The sequence below is a fragment of the Acanthochromis polyacanthus genome, chromosome 18, assembly GCF_021347895.1.
Source record: "Acanthochromis polyacanthus isolate Apoly-LR-REF ecotype Palm Island chromosome 18, KAUST_Apoly_ChrSc, whole genome shotgun sequence".
Lineage (NCBI taxonomy): Eukaryota > Metazoa > Chordata > Actinopteri > Pomacentridae > Acanthochromis > Acanthochromis polyacanthus.
This window is the reverse complement of record NC_067130.1, coordinates 20,459,365-20,482,302: the sequence shown is the minus strand read 5'-3', so window position 1 is coordinate 20,482,302 and position 22,938 is coordinate 20,459,365. Positions and strand designations below refer to the sequence as shown.

Here is a 22,938-nt window from a genome sequence, read left to right as displayed (position 1 = left end):
TTTTTATTGCACAGGGCTCCAGACTAACTTTTTTCCTCGGAGCACAAGTGGCCCCTAACTTCAAATTTGAGGAGCACAAGCAGAAAATTTAGGGGCGCATACCAAAATCGACTTGCAAAGGAAATATTCACATTTCCTCTCATTTTCACTGTATAAATACTTGCACAATAAATGCAGAAACTATGTTTTCAATTCAGAATTTATTGTGCAGCAGTTGACACAACATAAGAAGAAAAGCACTCAGAGAGCAGTACTCTACCAAGGCTGCTCAGTTGATGTATAATTTCTGACAGCTGAAATCTGTAATAAAAATAACCTTGTGCTGAGTACAGGCATGTGTTATGCGTGTGCACGTTATGTATTTATACCGAATCACATGTAAATTACACTTATAAAGGTCTGTTGATCAGTTCATCACTTTTGACGAGTCTTTGTTTTGCTAGTGTTAAAATAACCGTTTCCTCCAGGATTTTATTTTGAAGGCGTATTTTTAATGCGATGGGCTTTTATTTTGTGACCATTTCAGCGGCACAGGAAATGTTTCTCTAAGAAGAGGTTTCTTTACATGACGAAGACACTGCAGAAAAGTCCAAAAATTCACGTAAAGATGAAAGAAAACGGTTTCACGCTGTTGCTGTCTAACAAAGGATGTGTCTAAACTTAGAAGCAGCTGGAATGGAGACAAGAAAGGAGGGAAGGACAGAAAGGTGAATTTGTGTTCAAAATAAGGCTGAACGTAAATAAAGGTTTTGTGAAACATCAGGAGCTTCACCGTCATTCGCCCCCCGCTCACACACACATTGGCCCACCTTCTTCTTCGTTGGTGTTCGTCTCCTTTCTTCTTCTTTTGGAGTTCATGTCAGATAAACCAGCTCATTTGGGCATTACTGTCTACCAGGCTGAAATGTGGAGCAGAAGTTTGTCGGCAACAAAAAGTATTCAATAGTAATTTTAAAAAAATCAACAAATTTACTGGTCACAAAATGCGAGCATTTAGTCGCAGCCTGGAGCCCTGATTACAGCTGACACTAATATTTTCTCTCTGATGACTCTTTATTAGGACAGAGCTGCAGCTGCACCAACTCTCTGAGTCCAACTCTTTTGGTATTGTTCATCCCACCAAGGTACAGTAAGTGCAATACAAGTGTGTGGTGTGTGTGTGTGTGTGTGTGTGTGTGTGTGTGTGTGTGTGTGTGTGTGTGTGTGTGTGTGTGTGTGTGTGTGTGTGTGTGTGTGTGTGTGTGTGTGTGTGTGTGTGTGTGTGTCAGGCATTAGACTATGTGTAGGAGACAGTCTGACAGTACAGTAACAGCTAGCTACAGTTAATGCTCACAGATAATGACATGCATGCCAGTAGTGCAGCTGTGTGCTTCTGTGCAAGGCGACGAGTCGCATGTGTGACTACAGATGGTGCTGTTGCATGGATCCATATCAAATCACCCAAATAAAAAAAAAACATCCACCGAACCCCCTTAGCATCAGCTCATTTTTTTATGTACAATAACTAATTATTAGGATTTAGATCCACCCCTATGTACTTCAAGGACCTGTAACTGAAAATATTCATAGTATGAAAGTTAAAAAAAAAAATGCTGTATGGATTCAACTATTTTGTTATAGATTTCATTGTAAATGTATAAATTCATCATAAGTCTGCTTTTGTATACATATTGAATTTTGTGATTCTGTACTTTTTAAGGAAACTCTGCAGATACTAAAGAAAGCAGAGATTATGGGACACTTGACATATTACAGTTGTTCTTCTGCCCTTCAATGACCAACAAACGTTCACAGCCAACCCCCCCCCCCCCCCCACACACACACACACACACATTTTTTAATTGATCCTTAATAATGAGAGGGGAAGCAAATACTATAAAAGTAGAATTTTAGTGGAGTAAATGTTAGCTTGATATCATCAGAAAACATTTGTTCATTTTCCATACATGAATCCCACCACTTAGTTTCACCCCATGTTCCTCCCCTAGTCATCCATGGCACCCTGCAGTAGCTCTGTGCCCCCCATAGGACTCTTCTTTAAATGCACTGAGCAGTGCTGCTGCAGCTCTATGCTCTGACATTTGTGGTAGAATCTGGGGTTTTATACCTGCATGTTGAGCTGTACTGTAACTATTACAACCATAACTGCACACACACACACTCAAACTGCATGTAGTTAGGGTTACACCCTTTAGAAATTAGTACTCACTTTAACAGCCAGAACACAGCCACAGTTAGAGCGACAGTTTATCTAAATCAGCCTTACAGAAAGCTGAGTGAATGAGCTCTGTCAGTTGTCCTTCTAGCTGCCGTGGTTAATGATGACTGCTGAACTACCACAGCTGAGGATGATGTTGCGCCCACTCACGTCTACTAATACCACATCGATCAGCCACAATATTAAAACCCCCTGACAAGGGAAGTGAATAACACTGATTATCTTGTTACAATGGCAGCTGTCAGTGGGTGGGATACATCAGGCAGCAAGTGAACAGTCAGTTCTTGAAGTTGATGTGCTGGAAGCAGATAAAAAAGTGTGAGGGTATATGCCAAGCTGTTTATGAACTGCACATACAGATAAAATTGCAGATGCACTACAGCAGGGGTGTCAAACTCAGTTCCTGGAGGGCCACAATCCTGCATGTTTTAAATGTTTCCCTCTTCCAACACACCTGATTCAAATGATCAGCTTATCATCAAGCTCACCAGAAGCCTGATGAAGAGCCTGCTCATTTGAATCAGGTGTGTTGGAAGAGGGAAACATCTAAAACATGCAGGACAGTGGCCCTCCAGGAACGGAGTTTGACACCCCTGCACTACAGGATCTGCTGTTCATAAATGTTTGTGGAGTTCAAGGCGCAATAGATGGCGCTAAGAGGACCCACACAATTTCAATGAGGTGATTTTAGTTTGTCATGTCCCAATCTCATTTCAGAAATTTAAATCAGCACAAACCTAAGCAGTTCTTAGCTTACGTCTGTTGTGACACAGGCGACATAATGAGAGGGCACAATCTGTGTCAGGACACTATAGGTGCATTTTTTTTTAATTCTTACTAAATAATGGGCAACATTATAAATCAGTAAAGGATTAATTGACAATACTGTCATCACAGTGATTACTTGTTCTGTGTTAATGTTGCTGGTTCGGTCAGTGGACACAGAAATTGGGGTATAAAGCAGCTTTGAAATAAAAGAACATGGTTTCAGACACATTAATTCTGACCTTCTAGCTTCTTTTCCATGGTGCCCATTGTGAGCTAAACCCCCAAAATGATCTCTGTTTGCCAACAAGGAACTGACCATACCAAGTGAGTCCTGTGGTTGCTACAGTACTAAACAGTGAGAGAGTCCACCTGGTGGAACAGCCAGGTACCACAGCTAATCTACAACAAATTTTCTGACATGGATGTGGAGATGAGAAGATTTTGCCTCCTTTTGAAGTTTGTGGAACAGACTCAGTTTTAGACATGGGATTGATTTAAAGAACTTTAAGGTATTTGAAATTTGTATTATCAAAAGATCAGTATCAGACCAGGCGTCAGTATCATTCATCCATCCGTTATCTGTACATGGCTTAATCCTCACGAGGGTTGCAAAGGGGGCAGGACTAAAGACTTGAATTGGATTGGGGGCAATAAAAACTTGATCAGGACCCAGTAGGCACACTGTTCTAGTTGAGCTGAATATGATCTCTGGCTGGAAGTCTTTGCCTTGGAGCCCATTGCCAGCTAAAGCCCAACAATGCCGTTCCTTACCAAAGTGTAACTGCCTGTAATTTGAGGGACATCTTTGAGTCTCCATAGTACACCCTCCCCCCTTCATACTACTTTTTAGACGGTGCTCTACACGAGCCTTACAACAAGGTTCATCACTCCCTACTACCATTGAGCAACAGCTTGGATGCAGAAAGGCGATTATTTTTTCAATTGTCATGCATATACAGTAAATTGATTGTCATAGCATTACTGTACTTGAGGTGTGCATTGTTTGGGAGTACAGTATTGGATTGGGACTTGGATAGTAAAGAAATCCTGGTTGGAATGTTGTAGCTTATCTGCATATATCATAATACGGATCTGTAGATCAGAGCCACTAAATCACACTGGGTAATTACAGAAAGTATGCTCAGTTGGTTGTTGTTGGTTCCAGACATTAAACAACGTTTCTACATCAACTCAATCTGCAAGCAAACAAATGAGAGGTTCAGCTAGTATCTTAGTGTGTTCCTGTGACCACAGAAAGGGTGAAGCTCTGAGGGAACAAAAATAGAAAAGGGGTTCTGAAGTGGTGAAATCATGCAGTGAAGAGTTCCATCTTGAAGAGACTCAGGCTGTGATGGGAGATGAGATGTGACTCAGCTGTTACTCCACCCTATTAACTTGCTGATTTTCAGACACATAATAGACAGACCGCACCTCCTCCCTTTCTGTTATTCTGCTCTTAGGTCGAGGAGAAGCAGCGAGCGTCCGTCGCCTTCACTAAGTTGCTGACTGCCATGGAAACGCTGGGCTTCTCAGCCGGCGAGCAGAAAGCGATATGGCATGTTCTGGCTGGTATTTACCATCTGGGAGCTGCTGGGGCCTGTAAAGGTAACACTGATTCATCATCAGTCAGACAGTGACACTAAGTCCTGTATATGCACTCACAGTGTACTCATAAAGGCTTCTCATGATATAACTACTTCTCTAGCGCCTAACCTTTAGCTTAAATCTGAAGCCTCAAACAGTCCTTTATGAGGCAGTGTCCTCATAAGAGAAATGTTCGTACTACAGTGGTTTGAATGCGATTGAGTTGTTTTTTTATTATTAGTTGCCAGAATAATAATGATATAATACTGCATTATTAAATTTTAAGAAAAGGCAGCTGCATTTCTGCCGCACCAGATGTTAGGTAGGTGGTCTTTTCATGAAGGACTGCAAAAGAAAATACAATTATATTACAGATAATGACAATAATACAAAACAATTTAATCTAAAAGAAAATGCAAGATAAATACAAATAAAAAAACAAGTAAAAAGATTCCAAATATAATATTAGATTTTTGAAAATTTTCTTTTAGTTCATTTTAATTTTATTGATGTGTATCATATAAAAACAAAATAATAATAATTAATAATAATAATAATAATAATAATATGAAGAAGAATCTGTTGTGTTAATTAGTAATACTAACTTCTAAATAATAATAATAATAATAATAATAATAATAATAAGGCATATTTAGAAAATTCTTTTTTATAAAATTAACATTTTTCTAAGGAATATTATTAATTATTAGGTTTCCTTTTATCATTTTTGTTAATTTTATTGACATGGTTTTAGCTTAATAATTTCATTGTTGCTATCATTGTTTCATTTTTAGCATGTTTGACTTTTAATATACAATAAATGCTTCGATAGAAAAAGTAATATTTTCCACTGAATATTTTATTATCGTAAATAATGATAAATATTAATCAGATAATGATAATTGTCATTAGCTTTCCTATGTTTTTTTCTTGCCTTTATTTTCAAGATTAAATATTATTTGTACAAGTTGATTTTATTGTGATTTTAGTCATTATTTCACTAATTTTATGTTGCATATTTATTTGTTTATTTTTTTAAATAAACAGCCATATTTCCTTCTTTTTAGTGCTGTTATCATTATTAACTCCATTACATATTAAGTTGAAACAGAAAGTTAAAGGTACAGAAATAAACTGCCCCAACATCAGACTCAGACTGAATTGCAAATCTAGAAATGGTTCACTTAAAACAACAAAAACTTTTCTAACTTCAGGAATGTTACCGATTGACTGCAGTGTTCAGAATAACATAATTGGTACCAATTGTTTGCAGTCTTGGGGAAACATCCACAAAGTAACCTACCTATGGTTTCCCTCAGCAGGATGCGCTATAATCATGTCCTCTCTCTTCGTTTGCGCAGTGGGAAGGAGGCAGTTTGTGAATTTTGACAGCGCTCAGGTGGCCAGCAGTGTGCTTGGATGTGAAGGAGAGGACCTGCACACTGCCGTCTTCAAACATCACCTCCGACAGCTGCTGCAGAGAGCAACTGGAGGCAGCAGAGAGAGAAACCCTGCCGCTGAGACCGATGAGGGTGGGACAGACACACAGACCAACAAAGGCTACTGCAATACAACTGTCACACACTAAATTCTACTCTTTATCTAACTGACTTCCAGTAGCTTAACTGAAAGACACTGTTTCAAAAAAAAAGAAGAAGAAGGAATTAAAATCCAAAAAGTTACATTGTGAAGGTTGGGAAACAAACTGAAAGCTAACGAGCTAATGTGTTAGCATGGTGCTGTAGCCAGGTGATTCCCAATCAGGGCCACAAATACCCCAGGGGGTACATCTGGTGTAGCTATAGGACACGTGTAAAGACTAAAACAACTCATCCAGAAACTGAAATTAGGATTTTTTTTTTAAAGAGTATGTAAATGTAATTAATAAGCAGGAGAAACAGAAGACTAAAAGGAAAGTATGTAAGGCATATTGCCAAAGTAAATAAGTGGTTGAAATAGCTAAAATTATGGATAAACTGTTAAAATTGTTTGCCAAAAGTGGCTCACACTTAATAGCAGTTGCTAAGAATATGGCTAGGGTTAAAATTGGTGGGTAAACATGGCTAACACTTAATATTGGTCACTAAGTGCATGGCTTACATTAAATATTGGCAGCTAAATCTAGCTAACACTTATTAGCTACATTAGCTACAGTTTGTAAGCCAAATATGTGATAAGCAATTTAAACTGTCAGTTGAAAGTAGGGTTAATAGTTGAAACAGTAAGCTAAAAGTATGGTTGATAGTTGAAACGGTACACTGAAAGTATGGTTAGTTAACAGTTTAGTTTACTGAAAGTTGAAAGTCGAAAATAATGGATACCTTCTCAATTAACATATATAGCTTACACTAATGAATAAGTAGCTCCAACCAAACGGACCTAAACATTCAGAGTTAGACTGGATGGAAAAATATAACAATACATAACAAATATATGACAAATCTACATTTATGTAATTACATTTTAAACAAGGTAAATAAGGAACACGTTTGAAGATAAGGGGTTGTGTTTATAAGAGTTCAGTTCATCTGACAGGACTGTGGGGCCTTTATTTAAATGTATTGAAGGTAAACAAAGTAAGAATCTATATCTTTATTTGCTCCTGTTTTTCTCGTGTACAGGTCCCAGGTTAACAGCTACTCAGTGTGTTGATGGGATGGCGGCTGGACTCTATGAGGAGCTCTTTACTGCTGTAGTCTCACTCATCAACAGGTATGGATGCACCTCACACTACGTCCACACTAAGACAGCTTTTTACTGTTGCTGCTCAATAGGTAAATGTGTCTCATATGCATGCCCTCTTCTGTCCATTTAGACCTCAAGCAAGACTTTAAACACAGCAGCTGTCATGCAGGGTTTCCCTACGTTAATAGTTTATATAAATAAATAGGATTGCTGCAACTCCCTTCTCTCTGGTCTCCCCCTCAAGTCTCTCCATAAACTCCAACTAGTTCAGAATGCTGAAGCCCTGTTCTCCAACAACATCACTGGCTCCCAATCACACATCGCATTATCTATAAAACCATGCTGCGAACCTTCAAGGCCTTCCATAACCTCTCCACTCCCTACCTCACTACCTCCTCCACATAAACACACACAGCCAGACTCTCATCATCTATTCATCTACATCATCTTCCTCCCTCAACCTCGCCATCCCTCCTGCTCTTGTGACCACCATGAGCTCCAGAGCCTTCATCCTCTGCCCCCCGCCTCTGGAACTCCCTCCCACATGACATCCGAAACATCGACACGCTGGATATTTTCAAATCCTGTCTCAAAACTCACCTGTTCAAACAAGCATACTGACTTTGACTTCTATTCCTCTTCTTCCTTCTGTTTTTTTTAAAAAATGTTTAATTTCCTCCTTTTAAACTTTTCACATCTTTAAATTTTATATTGTTATTGGGAATGTGTTTTAACTTTGTTTACTTTGTACGGTATCCTTGGGTGTTTTAAAATGCTCCTTTGAACAAAATGCATTATTATTATAGACTAGCTGCACTGTTTAAACTTATTTTTTGTAATGTTTACTCATTTAGTCCTTAAATAATGAACACACAGTAGCTCCCTTAATAGTTAGCAATAGGGTCATTTAATTTTTAAATTAACAAATTGAAAGCAGTTCCTGCCTGACTTCCTGAGAATCAGCTGTTTTTGCTTACTCTTAGGTAAAGTCATCCTCTAAAGGAAGCGCTGACTACATAGTAAATGATAAACGGGTTGTATTTTGTGTGCAGGGCTCTGAGTGGACAGCAGCTGACGTTAGCCTCTGTGATGGTGGTGGATACACCAGGCCTGAGGAACCCCAGACACTCTGCAGAGGAGCGAGGAGCCACCTGGTCTGAACTCTGCCACAACTACCTGCAGGAGAGGCTGCTGGAGCATTACCACTCGCACACCTTCAGGCACACACAGGACAGATACGCTCAGGTAACACGGAGGCTGCCGATTTGTGTTGTGTCATGCAGATAATTTCTTCCACACACCTCAGTCAAAGCTGAAACTAACTAACCCGTAAATGGTCATGACGTTTTATCAAGGCATTCATGATCCTAAAAACATGCATCTTAATGACTTCTCTGATTTGTCTTTTGGTGACACCATGAAGTTCAAAATTTCGAGAAAATATTTGGACAGAAACGGGATGGGTTGTCATTAAATTTAAGATGTGAATTTGTTCATGTCTTTTAAAGATGAACTGTAGCAATGTTTCATCAAGGACCACCACAGGGTCAAACGCTCCAGCTCTTATTTATTTATTTAACTTTCTGAACCTTCATTCGCCTCCAAAAGCTTGAAGAGCACATTATATTTTCCGAAATTACAGCCTTTATCAGAGCAACAAACTGTACAACCAGACCTACCCACATTTAACCTGGAAATAGTGACATTTCATGAAAATCCTCTTATTCTGCATGTCATCATTTCAAAATTCCCCCCAAAATGTACCATCCTGTCAAAGAAACAACCAAAAAACTATAGCCACAGCTGAACCACTAATGGCAAAGTTGTGCTGAGAAGCATAAAATTATTAATTTTTTTTTATTTGTTTTTTTTAATGTTTTACGGCCTCTGGTTAGAGCAAACAGTGGAATTTTGAAATGAGACATCATCAGAGATGAGTAATTCAAGGAGTGTTGAAAAGGTCAAAATCCAATGTTTTTTCACAGTCTGTATTTCAATGTTAATAGTGTTAAATGGTGGGATATTGGCAAATTTTCTTACAGACAACGTGCTTTTTAATATCCTGTTTAGAGAGTTACTTGTTGCCAACCAGTTGATTAATCTCTGCATCACTAAACAGTAGTTTTACAGTATTAAATCTGCAGCATAGCTAAGCTCTTTTACCTGATTTAGTGCAAGCTATGCAAATGTGGAACAACAAGCAGAAATATTTTTGTTTTATGAACTTATATAAATATGGTAGCTGCATTCAAAGGATGTAGAAAAGCACTCAGAGAGCTCTGCCAAGGCTGTTCATTCCCTCATATGGCATTGTCAGAAATGCAACATTTTTTGAGGAATACAGCTTTTTTTTAGTTATTGATCATGGCAGTATAGAATGTAGCCATTTACTATAGATGTACCCACAAACAAAATGACCTCACACTGAGCACAGATGTGTGTTATGCATGTGTATGTTATGTACAGATACCGAATCCCATGACCTAAATATGTAATGGTAGGCGGGAATTGATGGGACTCAGAAACACCCCCACAATTTAATCAATTGTTCCTTGTATCATTTCTGATGGATAAGTCCCGATAAGTCCGCAGCAGTGGATCTGTAGTTGGATCGCAATCATGTGATCATCAGCAGGCAGCTGACGTAGTGTTCACTTGTCGTCATAGTTACAGTGACGCCATGCTGCTATCTCGTAATGATACAGAAATCTTTAACAAATCTGTGGATCCAGACTATAAGCCGCATCACTGCCAAATTCTAATCACTTGGTCGTTTTGTCATTTCTGACCTTCTCTGAAAATTTCATCCAAATCTGTTTTTGAGTAATGTTGCTACCAGACAGACAGACAGACAAAGCAACGCCAATCATCACATAACTCCGCTGGTTCCTTGGCGCAGTAAATATAGCTGCTGCTAATGCAACGATGCTTCCACAACCCTCCAGCTACATTCATTCTAGCTCTGAAATGTGTTCTTTGTTACAGGAGAAGATCCGTGTGGAGTTTGAGTGTCCAGAGAGCAGCCCAGCTGAGGTTGTGTCTGCCATCGACCAGTCGCCTCCACAGGTACACAGATAAACCTGGGGAAGAGGAGAGAGGAGTGAGATTTCTGACTTAACAAGTTAAAAGAAACACTACATGTAGTCTGTACATAAAGGTCAGCATCATCTGGACTGTGACAACTTTCCTCAGTGGCTTTGGATGAATTGTGTCAAGTCAAAGCTGATAAGGGAGTAAGATGGGTTGGCCATCACTCCTGTGTTCTAATGCTACATTGTGTTAGCTAAGGCTAATTGATGATTAGAAAACCCTTGTGCAATTATGTTAGCACATGAATGAAAGTTTGAGTTTTCATGGAAAACATGAAATTGTCTGCGTGACCCCAAACTATTGAATGATAGTGTATACACACGTGGACAAAATTGTTGGTACCCCTCAGTTAAAGAAGGAAAAACCCACAATTCTCACTGAAATCACTTGAAACTCACAAAAGTAACAATAAATAAAAATTTATTGAAAATTAAATAATCAAAAACAGCCATTACTTTTGAATTGTTGATTAACATAATTATTTAAAAAAACAAACTAATGAAACAGGCCTGGACAAAAATGATGGTACCTCTATAAAAGATTGAAAACTATTTGACCAGAGTGACATGATTAACTCAGGTGTGTCATTTAATTAACATCACAGGTGTTTCCAAACTCATAATCAGTCAGTCTGCCTATTTAAAGGGAGACAAGTAGTCACCCTGCTGTTTGGTGAAAAGGTGTGTACCACACTGAACATGGACAACAGAAAGCGAAGGAGAGAATTGTCCCAGGACATCCGAAAAAAAATGATAGACAAACATCTTAAAGGTAAAGGCTATAAGACCATCTCTAAACAGCTTGAAGTTCCTGTGACAACAGTGGCTCATATTATTCAGAAGTTCAAGACCCACGGGACAGTAGCCAACCTCCCTGGACGTGGCCGCAAGAGGAAAATTGATGACAAATTGAAGAGACGGATCGTTGGAATTGTATCCAAAGAGCCCAGAGCAACCTCCAAAGAAATTAAAGGTGAACTCCAAGGCCAAGGTACATCAGTGTCAGATCGCACCATTCGTCGTTGTTTGAGCCAAAGTGGACTTCATGGGACACGACCAAGGAGGACACCACTGCTGAAAAAAACTCATAAAAAAGCGAGACTGGAATTTGCAAAAATGCATGTTGACAAGCCACAAAGCTTCTGGGAGAATGTCCTTTGGACAGATGAGACCAAACTGGAGCTTTTTGGTAAGGCACATCAACTCTATGTTCATAGACTCAAAAACCAAGCATACGAAGAAAAGAACACTGTCCCTACGGTGAAACATGGAGGAGGCTCAGTAATGTTTTGGGGCTGCTTTGCTGCATCTGGCACAGGGTGTCTTGAAAGTGTGCAAGGTACGATGAAATCTGAAGACTATCAAGGCATTCTGGAGAGAAATGTGCTGCCTAGTGTCAGAAAGCTTGGTCTCAGTCGCAGGTCATGGGTCTTCCAACAGGACAACGATCCAAAACACAGCCAAAAACACCCAAGAATGGCTGAGAGAAAAGCGTTGGACGATTCTAAAGTGGCCTTCTATGAGCCCAGATCTGAATCCCATTGAACATATATGGAAGGAGCTGAAACATGGCATTTGGAGAAGACACCCATCAAACCTGAGACAACTGGAGCTGTTTGCTCATGAGGAGTGGGCCAAAATACCTGTTGACAGCTGCAGAACGCTCATTGACAAATACAGAAATCGTTTAATTGCAGTGATTGCCTCAAAAGGTTGTGCAACAAAATATTAAGTTATGGGTACCATCATTTTTGTCCAGGCCTGTTTCATTAGTTTGTTTTTTTAAATAATTATGTTAATCAACAATTCAAAAGTGATGGCTGATTTTGATTATTTAATTTTCAATAAATTTTTATTTATTGTTACTTTTGTGAGTTTCAAGTGATTTCAGTGAGAATTGTGGGTTTTTCCTTCTTTAACTGAGGGGTACCAACAATTTTGTCCACGTGTATATACACTTAAAGGAACTTTCTGATACCCAAGTATCATTTTGTACTTTTCTTACATTTTCAAGCTCTCGTAATTTTAATTTGGCCATTCACTCATTTGGATCTGCTGGAATCATCCGTGGGAGTGATATTTCTAGAGCTATTGAACACTATAAATGACGGTCCAGGTAAGATGTTTTTTGAGGGTGAAAATACAGAAAGTCGCATTTCTGAAAACATTCAGCCAAAATATTTTAAAGAATTTATTTTTGAAGACTGATTCGTGTCAGGTTGATACTTTTTGACCTCCCAACCTTTAAATTTCAGGTGATAAAAGAGGTAAACAAAAAGCTTTACCAGCAACTGTGAGCAATTTAAGCACTGACCAGAGTTTAACCTTCCATGCTACAGAAATGCTGCCCTAACCTACAGGCTGAGGTTGTTGGAGCACTTCCACTTCTTCTGTGTGCTCATTATTCAGTCTGTAGTTTTGTTTATTCTTCTCAGAAAGAGAAAGGCACCAGAAGCACAGCACTTAGTTGGCAGCTTTTATCTAATGCTATGGGGAACTGTTTCTCTAAATTAAATTAAAGCTGCTTTACACTGCTCCTGCTGTTAGTGCCTGAGAATATGAATATGGTGAAAATGTTTCTTTCTCTCTTCTTTTCTGTCCATCCACCATCTGGGTGGATTCTCAAAGCTTTAGCTGAATTTATCTTTGAAAAACAGCAAGAGCTCATTTTGCAGCCTTGTGGTAATTGTACATTGCGAGTGAGTGTATGTATGTGTGTGTGTGTGTTTCAGGTCCGGGCGGCAGATGGAGACCCCAGAGGTCTGTTATGGGTTCTGGATGAGGAGATGGTGACACCAGCCTCCTCTGAGAACAGTGCCCTGGAGAGAGTCTGCCAGTATTACAGCAACACTGGTAGATAAACACACTCACCGACTCACAGAGTTCCTCTCCCAGCGTGTGTGCAGAGTGTGTGAACTCTATACTACATATAGTATCCTACTTCAGTGGTGGGTGTGGTGAATATGTGTGTCTTCGCAGTGCGTCAGTGCGAGCAGCCGTTGCAGTGCGAGGTGAACCACCTGATGGGCGGTGACCCCGTCCGCTACGACCTGACTGGATGGTTCAGTCTGATCCAGAACAACCCGTCTGCTCTCAACGCCATCTGTCTGCTCCAAAACTCCACCATGTGAGTCTGTTTAAAGACCCAGGAGGCTGATACACAGGTCGTGTGTGTGTGAGTCTTTCAGTTGGCTCCTGCTGGTGTGATCAAAAAGCTCAGAGCTGTGCCTTTAAAAAGCAAAAAAACCTGATTTAAAATTGCTCGCCATTCCCTTCATAGTCATCACCTTGTGTAATGATACAGCACTCCTGGTGCTCCAGCAAAGTTTGAAAAGCTCTTTGAACAGTCTGTTCTGTAAGCACGTCAAGCACCACCTGCTGGTCCACTCTGTCTACACAGCCATCCTTTAACTTGAATTTCATTTTGGGGAAACGGAGAAAGTCACAGGAAGGCAAATCTGGCGAGTAGAGTTGTTGGAAATTGACAATTGTGTTGTGGCTTCTGCCCACTGTGACTTATGGCAACACTCTGCCTTCACACTCCAAGAGAAATTCACAGTCACATACACTACCGTTCAAAAGTGTCGGGTCACTTTGAAATGCCCTTTTTTTTTGAAAGAAAAGCATTTTTTTTCAAGAAGGATGACATTAAATGAATAAGAAATACAGTCTAGACATTGTTAATGTGGTGACTATTCTGATTTTTAATGGAATATCTACATAGATGTACAGAGGAACATTTCCAGCAACCATCACTTCTGTGTTCTAACGCTACATTGTGTTAGCTAATGGTGTTGAAAGGCTCATTGATGATTAGAAAACCCTTGTGTAATTATGTTAGCACATGAATAAAAGTGTGAATTTTCATGGAAAACACAAAATTGTCTGGGTGACCCCACGCTTTTAAACGATAGTGATGAAAAATGATGAGAAAAATGAATTTGTCCAAAGTAGTTTTGAAATTATTCAAAATGTGTCCAAAATTAATTGAAAAGCTTGTCTAAATTGGCACTAAAAGAGTCCAAAATGACTCAAAATTGGTTCAAAAATGATTTTACATTCATTCCAAATGGACAGAAAACACTCATCCAAGATTACACATTTGCTGTCGATGATAAATGAGTGCAATGGTAACTAGAAAACATGCTGTACTGCCCATATCAAAGCCGGCTTCTCTCTTTTCTTCTTTTGCAGAGGGGAGGTGAAGTCCATGTTCACCCCCAGAATCTCCTTGCCTCCTCTGTGTCGAGGTCTGGGGGGACTGGAGGGCGGCAGTCAGCGCTCTCTGCAGAGGAATGGCACCATCAGGAAGACATTCAGCGGGGGATGGCAGCCATACGCAGACACTCCCAGTGCATCGCAGTAAAAGTGCAGGCAGTGAGTATACCAGTAACTTTACTTTCTCTTGTTTCTGAAGCACCACTGATTTCAGTCTCTCTCTTCCACTCTGACCTCGGCCTCCAGGATGCTCTGGTGAATGTGATCCGTCGAGCTCGGCCAGTGTTCCTGCAGTGTCTGAATGCAAAGACTGATGGTGGAAATTTTGACGTCCCGGCTCTCAGAGTGCAGCTGCACTCCACACAGATCCTGTCCGCCCTGCAGCTCTACCGCACAGGTTGGCAAATTCACACGGACAAACCTCTTCTTTTTTCACAAAAAGCTGAGGAGTTACAGATAAACAAATCAGCAACAACCTGTTAATTAATGAACCATGAATCTCTTCAATGCCTAAGATTTGAACACTATGCAGCAGATAATGAAACACAGAATGGACCTGGTGTCTTTTGCCTGTTTTCTTAATGTCTTTGATGTTTTCATGTTGTTATTAGTTTTCCAGCAAGTGTTCCTGTGTGAAAATAGACTGCGAATTCTGAATTTGAACATTCCACATCAAATATCCATCCATCCATCTATAATCTAAACACAGCTTAATCCTCGTTAGCTATCCCAGCTGACTTAGGGTGAAGGCAGGGAACATTCTGGACAGGTCACCAGTCTGTCACAAGGCTACGTATAGAGACAAACAATTGCACTCACATTCATACCTACAGACAGTTTTTTGTTGTGTTTTTTTTACAAAACATTGTTCGGGCAAACAATTTAGTTTTGGTTAATTTTGAAATGAGACATGTAGAATACAGTGATTTCAATGAAATGTCACAATTGTAAGCTTGATTTAGTTACTTCTTTCACTGATGGGTAATGAGCAAGGACCAACTGAGTTGAAAATCTGATGATAATTTCTGTTTTTACAGTTTCTAACTGATAAATTGAGTCATTAAAAAAACAATATGCCTTGGAAACCATCATATGGGTTTTGGGGTTCAGAGGGTTAAACTAGGGTTAAACTGCTAAACTATCTTTACAGAGATCCACTGCTTAACTACATTTTCAACTGTCTAAATTGCAACACTGCACCTGCTGACTGCTGCCTTCGATTTTAGTAATTTATTTGCACTTTAAACATAATAACAAAACACCTTTTAATTCGAACATGAGGTTAAAAACTGTACCAGCACCCCATTCTGCATGTTTTCCTTTATGTTTGCTCCAAGAAAACAAGGCTCCGTTCTACCTATTCCATCTATAACAGCTTATTATCATCTGATCAATATAGGATCAATATAATATAATAACTCACATTGCTCATATTTTTACAATCAAAACAAAAAGCCACTCTAACAGTGGGAGATACTTTAATAATTGAGAGTATATAATATGGCAGTTAATGTCTAATTTATTAACCCTTAGATGCATGAATGATTGGACCCTCCACTCTTCCATAAGTGGGTCAAAAACAGCCTGTATAACAATCAATGTTTTTATGTCATCTTGGTTTAAAATAATCATTTGTGTTATATTTTTGTCCAAACAAGAAAAATTTCCTGTTTGAAATATGTTTATTTTTCACTTTATAACAAATTTTGAACATTTTTATCACTGAAAAAGAAGAATATTACACAGATCAGCAGTAGAAGAATGTCAACATCTATCTTGTTGATATTTTTGACATTTTTCCACTCTTTTCCTGCAGCTTTCGCTGCTCTCCATCCCTCCAAGTTTCTGCACTGCGTCACCTCTTGTATGATATTATCAGTGATAAAGAGCGTGGGGTAGTAATACAAATATTACAATTTCTTTAAAACTATAAGAGGTAACTTAAAAAATTAAATGGAATGATATCAAAACTTGTTTTTTGAGGAAAAGCTGGAAAATAAAATGACACAAACTTTTCATGACAAAGATATTGCAAGAAAACAACAAGGACAAATCTAAGACTTGCGGTATTTTGCCTTTGATGTACAAATCCTACAAAAATATTTTTTATTCAAGTGCCAAACTTCACATAAAGCTCATTACCTGAGAAATAGAATGAAGAACCAGCAGCCCACACTCCACCTCTGGGTGAGATTTTCTTTCCACGGGAGCGGATTTATCCACTAAGATCCACAATCCAGTTTACTTTCAGAAATGTGCCTCTTTTTATCTGGCCTGGCACAGTGATGCAGGAGAAACAGGAGCCTCAGCATAAGTTCTTTGGAATCAGCTCAAGTCTGAATTTACTGGATTATTGGATTACAGTGTTCCTGATCTGGAACCACTTCTGTATTTGGATGAAGCAGAGACATATTACAGACTGCTCAGTGTTGAATTGTCATCATTAGAATGAAAAAAAAAAGATGTTCATGTCTTATGGTTGTGCAGCTGCTTATTCATGTTCTGTTATTCAAATATTTGAATAATGCATAGATATAACATACAAACACTCACAGTGACAGACACTTTATGTTTTTTGTGGTCATTTTGTGCCTAACTTCTATCATGTTTTCTATTACAAATCATTTTTTCAGGTTTTCCAGCTTTTATGCATGCAGACTTGATTGTAGAAACAAAATGTCATTAACTTCCCTCTGTCTCTGGCTGCAGGTTATCCAGATCACATGACTCTGAGCGACTTCCGGTGTCATTTCCAGGCGCTGTCTCCTCCAATTATGAAACGTTATGCCTCGATGTTTGTCAGCCATGACGAGAGAAAGGTCAGATGTCACACTGAAGCAGCACAAACACTCTGTGATGCTCAGCTGAGAATAAATGAGTCGTTTTTCCCCTCTGTGTCTCAGGCAGTGGAGGAGCTGCTGGTTGAGTTGGATGTGGATAAAAAGAGCATCGTCGTAGGAGCCAGCAGAGTGAGAACACGTTTGAACTCTTGTAATAAACGGCCGAACATGAATCGAGTCGATGTGGCTCATGGATCCTCTCCCTGCTGCTTGTCAGGTGTTTATGAAGCGAGGTGTGCTGCGATACCTGGAGCAGCAGAGGGACCAGCAGGTCACCGGCTGGCTGGTGCATCTACAGGCTGCCTGCATGGGACATCTGGCCCGGCAGAAATACCGCAAACTCAAGGTTAGTGTGTCGCTGTGAGTGTCTGCAGTGCTGACTGTCTGTTGAACTTTTATCACTGAAGATGCACATCAGTTTGTCTACAGAAGAAAAACTTTCAATTTGCTTTGTTATACAACGCAGAAAAGCAGGGAGAGCTGAGAAAATGAAACCAGAAACCATTCTGAGATTTGAATTAGATGCAAATATTTGTGTTTTTAAGTTGTTTATTAATGATTTTTTTCAGACTTAAACACACCAGTAAATTATTTTGTCTCTCCAAATAATATGTATTGTGATTATTTTATGTATTGTGTGTCTCTTTGCATTCCTTTTGGTGTCTTTTTTTGTTCTTTCTGCCTCCCTTTGTGTTTTCGTTTGGTGGTCATATTGCATATTTGCTTGTTTTTAAACTGAACTCTGACAAAGACAAAACATTACCATTTCATACAGAGACTCTTGGGCCCTGTAGGCCTGTTCATTAGTACTGAATGAGCTACAAAATACTTGTATAATTTGCAGTAATGTTTATAAAATGGAAATTGAAGCAACTCCATGTGGAATTTCTGTGGCGTTTGAGCCTCTTCCTAATGACTGTGATAGAAGAAATTTTGGCTTTAGCAACAACAAGCCAAACTGGTAATATATTTTCAATAATGTGGTACATGTTGTGTGCAAATACAGTCATTTGAAAGTAAGTTTTCTATTTGTAGTCATTATCAGTATTGCAGTTAAAATGTCTTTTGGGGATTTGATAGCCGTCACTTTGGGAGAACAGAGAGCTCAGTGATAGTTCTAACACAATTTTTTTCAAAGATATTATTTTGTAGAGCAGTGGAGAGAGAGACAGGAAACGTGGGGATAAGAATGAGGGAAGGACCTGCAGCAAAGGGCCATGGGTTGGATTTGAACCCATGACTGCTGTGTCGGGTACTGTAGCCCCTGTTTATGGGTCACCTGCTCAATCAGTTGAGCTACCGAGGCGCCTACCTCACACACATTTGACTTCAACCCTGTTTTATGTCTCCAGGTGCAGCAGATGGCCGTCGGATGCCTCCAGAGGAACCTGCGGGCCCTGAGGTTTGTGACCAAGTGGAGCTGGTGGAAACTTTTCTGCAGAGTGCGTCCTCTGCTCGACGTCAACATGGACAATGAGAGGCTCAGGGCCAAAGAGGTAGACATATGATTATGCTCTGGTGTTAAAACATTTGGGGAAATACACCTATTTACTCTCTTACTCAGATTTCCTTGATGAGCCTGATAGTTGGAAGCCAAAAGTGTTCTATGTTTTCTGCTTCAACTTGGACTTAGTACCTCAGACTGAATTCAAGGCTGCTGTAAACATTATTATGACTAATTCTTTTACTATGTCTCTGTTTATGGCTCATTCAAGGTTTCTTAATCGCTACAGTTGTTCTGTAACTTTTCATTGAGCCTTCATAGTGTTTGGGTATGCGTATTTGGAAGTGTTACATGAGAAAAAGTTCATGGAAACGTCACAACACAAAGATAAAAAAAAAAAAAAACATTCCCATTTGTGTTTTTGATTTTGTCAAAAAAAATAATTGATGAGCTTCATGAGACATGAAAATGTCTTTTCTAAATAAGTGCTGATGTGGTGAACAATGAACTCACATGACTGATCAGCAAATTTCTGCTTTTTTTGCTGTCTTTGTCACTGAACAGCATGAAACATGTCCGATACCAACTGACATGAAAGAATAATTCCAACTTTACAGATTGAACACAATTCCTGAAGACTCTCCATTTACTCTTGTAAACAGATGAAGTTTTGTTTGTTTCTCCCTGTTCTTCCTCAAGGTTTTTTTAGTGGTTGTCAATAGGGATAATTTTCTCTACTGATGATCATCCATGTTATCAATCAATATTTGATCAACCATTACGCAAAGTGGCTATTTTTCCTTGTGGTGATAAAGCTGTTTGTACCATGGATACTTCCTGTGAAACCAGTTAACTTCGTGGGTGACATGGCTACTGAAATACTGTCTCAGGAAAATTTGGGCTTTCCTAAACATTGATGCTGGCTGGAAGCCGTTATAGAAGTCTGTCTTTTGGGCCTGTTGCTAGCTAAACCTCCACGGTGTTCTCAGCCACTGAAAAGCACCTTATCCACTAACAAGCAAAATTGGAATATAGCAAAACTACACTGAACAGTATCTCCATGCTCCTTTGTGATTGCTAAACAGCTTCTTTTGCTGTGTTTATTTTGGCTATGCAGCCTATAGTGCCACCTCCTGATGGCACTATGCAGCTTAGTTTATTCACTCAAAAGCATTAATAGAAAGAAACCTAATTCATATTTTTTTGATTTAGATTTTTTTTGTGCCATTTCAAAAGTTTGCTTTAAATTTGCTTCACAGACCTTTTGTAATGTAACCAACTGAAGGAACAGATTTCAGAAACTGACGATGCCATTAAGAGAGTATAAGCATTCCTTTCAGGGTTATCTGCTGAACTAATTGAACATATTGGCTAATTAGTTTTGCAATGTGCTCCTGTGTGTCATCCTGGCCAGGTCATCCTTATGGAGAGGTGTAAAAAAAAAAAAGGGAATATAATGTACAGTGGTGGAAAAATGTTTTGAAATATTGCATTAAGAATCACTCTTTGATCTTCAAATGCAATTTATTTTAGTGCAGTCACAGCCATAATGCTAAACAAATCCTAAAGAAAGCCATTAAAAACTTAAAAGAATTTTTGAGTATTGGGTCATTTTAGTAGCAGTGATCCACTAATGAAAGTCCATCCATCCATCCATCCATCCATCCATCCATCCATCCATCCATCCATTATCTATGCACCATTTTATCCTCATTAGGGTCATGGGAAGCTGGAGTCTATCCCAGCTGACTTGGGGTGATGGTAGGGGACACCTGGACATGTCACCAGTCTGTCACAGTGCTACAAATGAAAGTTGTGTTTTTTATTAAAAGACACAATTTTTGTTGCCGTGCTTTGTGTCTGTATAAAGTCAGCACATTTGAAAGTTCTTCAGAGACAAAAATGGCTAAAACAAGAACAAAACAAATATTTAGAAGAACTAAAAGCAGTAATATGGGACAACATTACCCCTGAACGGTGTGAAATGCTCGTGGGGAACATGCCAGCCAGGATTACAGCTCTGCTGCTGCTAATGGCAGGACTACTGAATATTAATTTGATGATGTGATGGTTTATTTATTTTTTGTTCAGTTTTGAACATATTCTCTGTCATTTGTTTACTTTTGTACTGACAATGTTGAGAACTGACATATTGAAACTGTCAAGAATTTAGTTTTGTTAGTTTTTCTTTTAAACAATAAGCAAAAAAAATATAATTTGTATTTGTTTATGTCTGTCCAAAACAGCCCTCCTTTTGAAACACAAGTAAGATTTTTCCATAAATATTTCATGATAATATTTGAGATTGTTTTGAGGGTATCCAAATACTTTTTTCCACCGCTTTACATTTTTAGACTTGCTCTCCTGGAAGAAGCTTATAGTGTTTCACTACCTATTAAAGATGGTTCAAACCCTGCCCTCTGCCTCGAATCGCTGTGTGAATGCCACATTGTCTGTTTAAGAAACCCTTCCCAGTTGTGATGCCATAAAAGTGCAGAGCGAAGGAGTTTCTGAAACTGTTCAAACATATGACAAGATGGAGCGTTCTGTTGCCTGAGGCTCAGTAATTAACTCATCGTATCTTGTTTGTTTAGTCTGTACAAAACCAAACTGTAAAAGCAACGTGCTGTGGTTTTGTACTGCTTATTGGCCAGGGGCAGTCAGCTCCCAGAGTCTCACAACAACCTCAGCTTGTACTGCTACAATAGCCTGGCATAAATTCTGCAGCATGTAATATTGATTCAAGCAAATTAAAGTCATTGCCTCTGAACAAATCATACACTCCACTCATGTGCAGTACTAAGATCTTTAGCAACAGCTACCATCACACTGTCTTGCAATGAAACTGTTTTGGAAAACTGAAGAAGATGGTTAGTCCATAAGATACACGGACATACGCAGTGAGCTGATTAGTCTGAATGATGGAAGTTTGGTCGGCTGCAGCAGCGCCTTCCTCCACTGCCTCCGCATCCAACAGGTGGACTTTGGTCTCAGCAAAAGATTTAGTCAGAAAAATAAGCAATTCATCAAGCAAATAGTTTAGGGTGTGACTTAAAATATGTTTCGGTCGCTCTAAGATGCTCTTGTTTTGTCAGGATGAGATATCAGCTCAGAGACGACGCCTGGAGAAGTCAGAGAAGGAGAGAAATGAGCTGAGGCAGACTGCAGACAGCCTGGAGACAAAGGTTTGTGCTGCCTTCAACACATACACAACGCACGCAGACACGCACTGCTCATGTTGTGATCCATGTGTGCAGGTTACGGCTGTGACATCTGAGCTAAGTGACGAGCGTTTCCGTGGCGATGCGGTGGGTCAGGCTTTGGATGTGGAGAGGGCAGAGAGACTTCGACTCAGCAGAGAGAACAAAGACCTGCAGGTAGGCCGACTGTAAAAGTAATCTATTACACAGCGCGTGACTTCTGAAGAGAGTAATTCACCTCATGGGTGCAGTGACTTTAATATAGCATTCCTGAAATGATTTCATCCTCTTTATTGTCAAACATCTGTCTTCTTTCGACCGTAGGCTCGCCTAGACCAGTGTAAAGTCACCATGGAAACCCTGGAGAAGCAGCTGGAGGAGGAGAAGCAGAAAGCGCAGGTTGCTGAGAGTCAGAGAGGAACAGGGACAGGTAGAGAACAAGAGAGTTCGCTTTTCTGTGCTTTTCTCATCATTAAGGACAGAAAACACAAAAGTCAAAATCATTTCTGTATCTGTTAGTCATTAATTGTAGTTTACTGGACTGCTTTTACCTGGAGATACATGGAAGGGTTTTGGAGAGACTCAGCTGGTTTGAAATGTATAGGGTCATTATAGATATATTACAGATATTATAGATATATAGATATTAAAGATAAAAGTCGTAAATGTTCACTGTTATTTCCAACTATAGCACTGATTCAGAATCTATTGTAAACAGTCAGATCAAACAGTTCCTGATTGTGGGTGAGCTGAAATATGAAAAAAAAAAACTGTAGCTGTCATGAAAAGTCACTTGAGCACACATTAACAAAAAAATAATATAAATAATGCAGATGTCAACTAGTTGCACCACGTCATTGCATGTCACAGTAATACAAAACAAAGCGCGTAG

At 39.3% G+C, this 22,938-nt stretch overlaps 1 protein-coding gene across 1 annotated transcript in view; it reads left to right on the top strand.

The window, feature by feature from the left end:
* LOC110957038 (unconventional myosin-XVIIIb) overlaps window positions 1-22,938 on the top strand; it is an 85,436-nt gene that overhangs the window by 14,653 nt on the left and 47,845 nt on the right. The window contains 18 exon segments of the mRNA XM_022202856.2: window positions 1,061-1,124; window positions 4,447-4,591; window positions 5,932-6,102; window positions 7,192-7,282; window positions 8,308-8,500; window positions 10,241-10,321; window positions 13,077-13,197; window positions 13,324-13,471; window positions 14,539-14,669; window positions 14,672-14,721; window positions 14,809-14,959; window positions 17,272-17,381; window positions 17,466-17,531; window positions 17,620-17,748; window positions 18,755-18,898; window positions 21,942-22,031; window positions 22,104-22,223; window positions 22,371-22,476. Coding sequence (XP_022058548.2) covers window positions 1,061-1,124; window positions 4,447-4,591; window positions 5,932-6,102; window positions 7,192-7,282; window positions 8,308-8,500; window positions 10,241-10,321; window positions 13,077-13,197; window positions 13,324-13,471; window positions 14,539-14,669; window positions 14,672-14,721; window positions 14,809-14,959; window positions 17,272-17,381; window positions 17,466-17,531; window positions 17,620-17,748; window positions 18,755-18,898; window positions 21,942-22,031; window positions 22,104-22,223; window positions 22,371-22,476 — 2,111 coding nt within the window.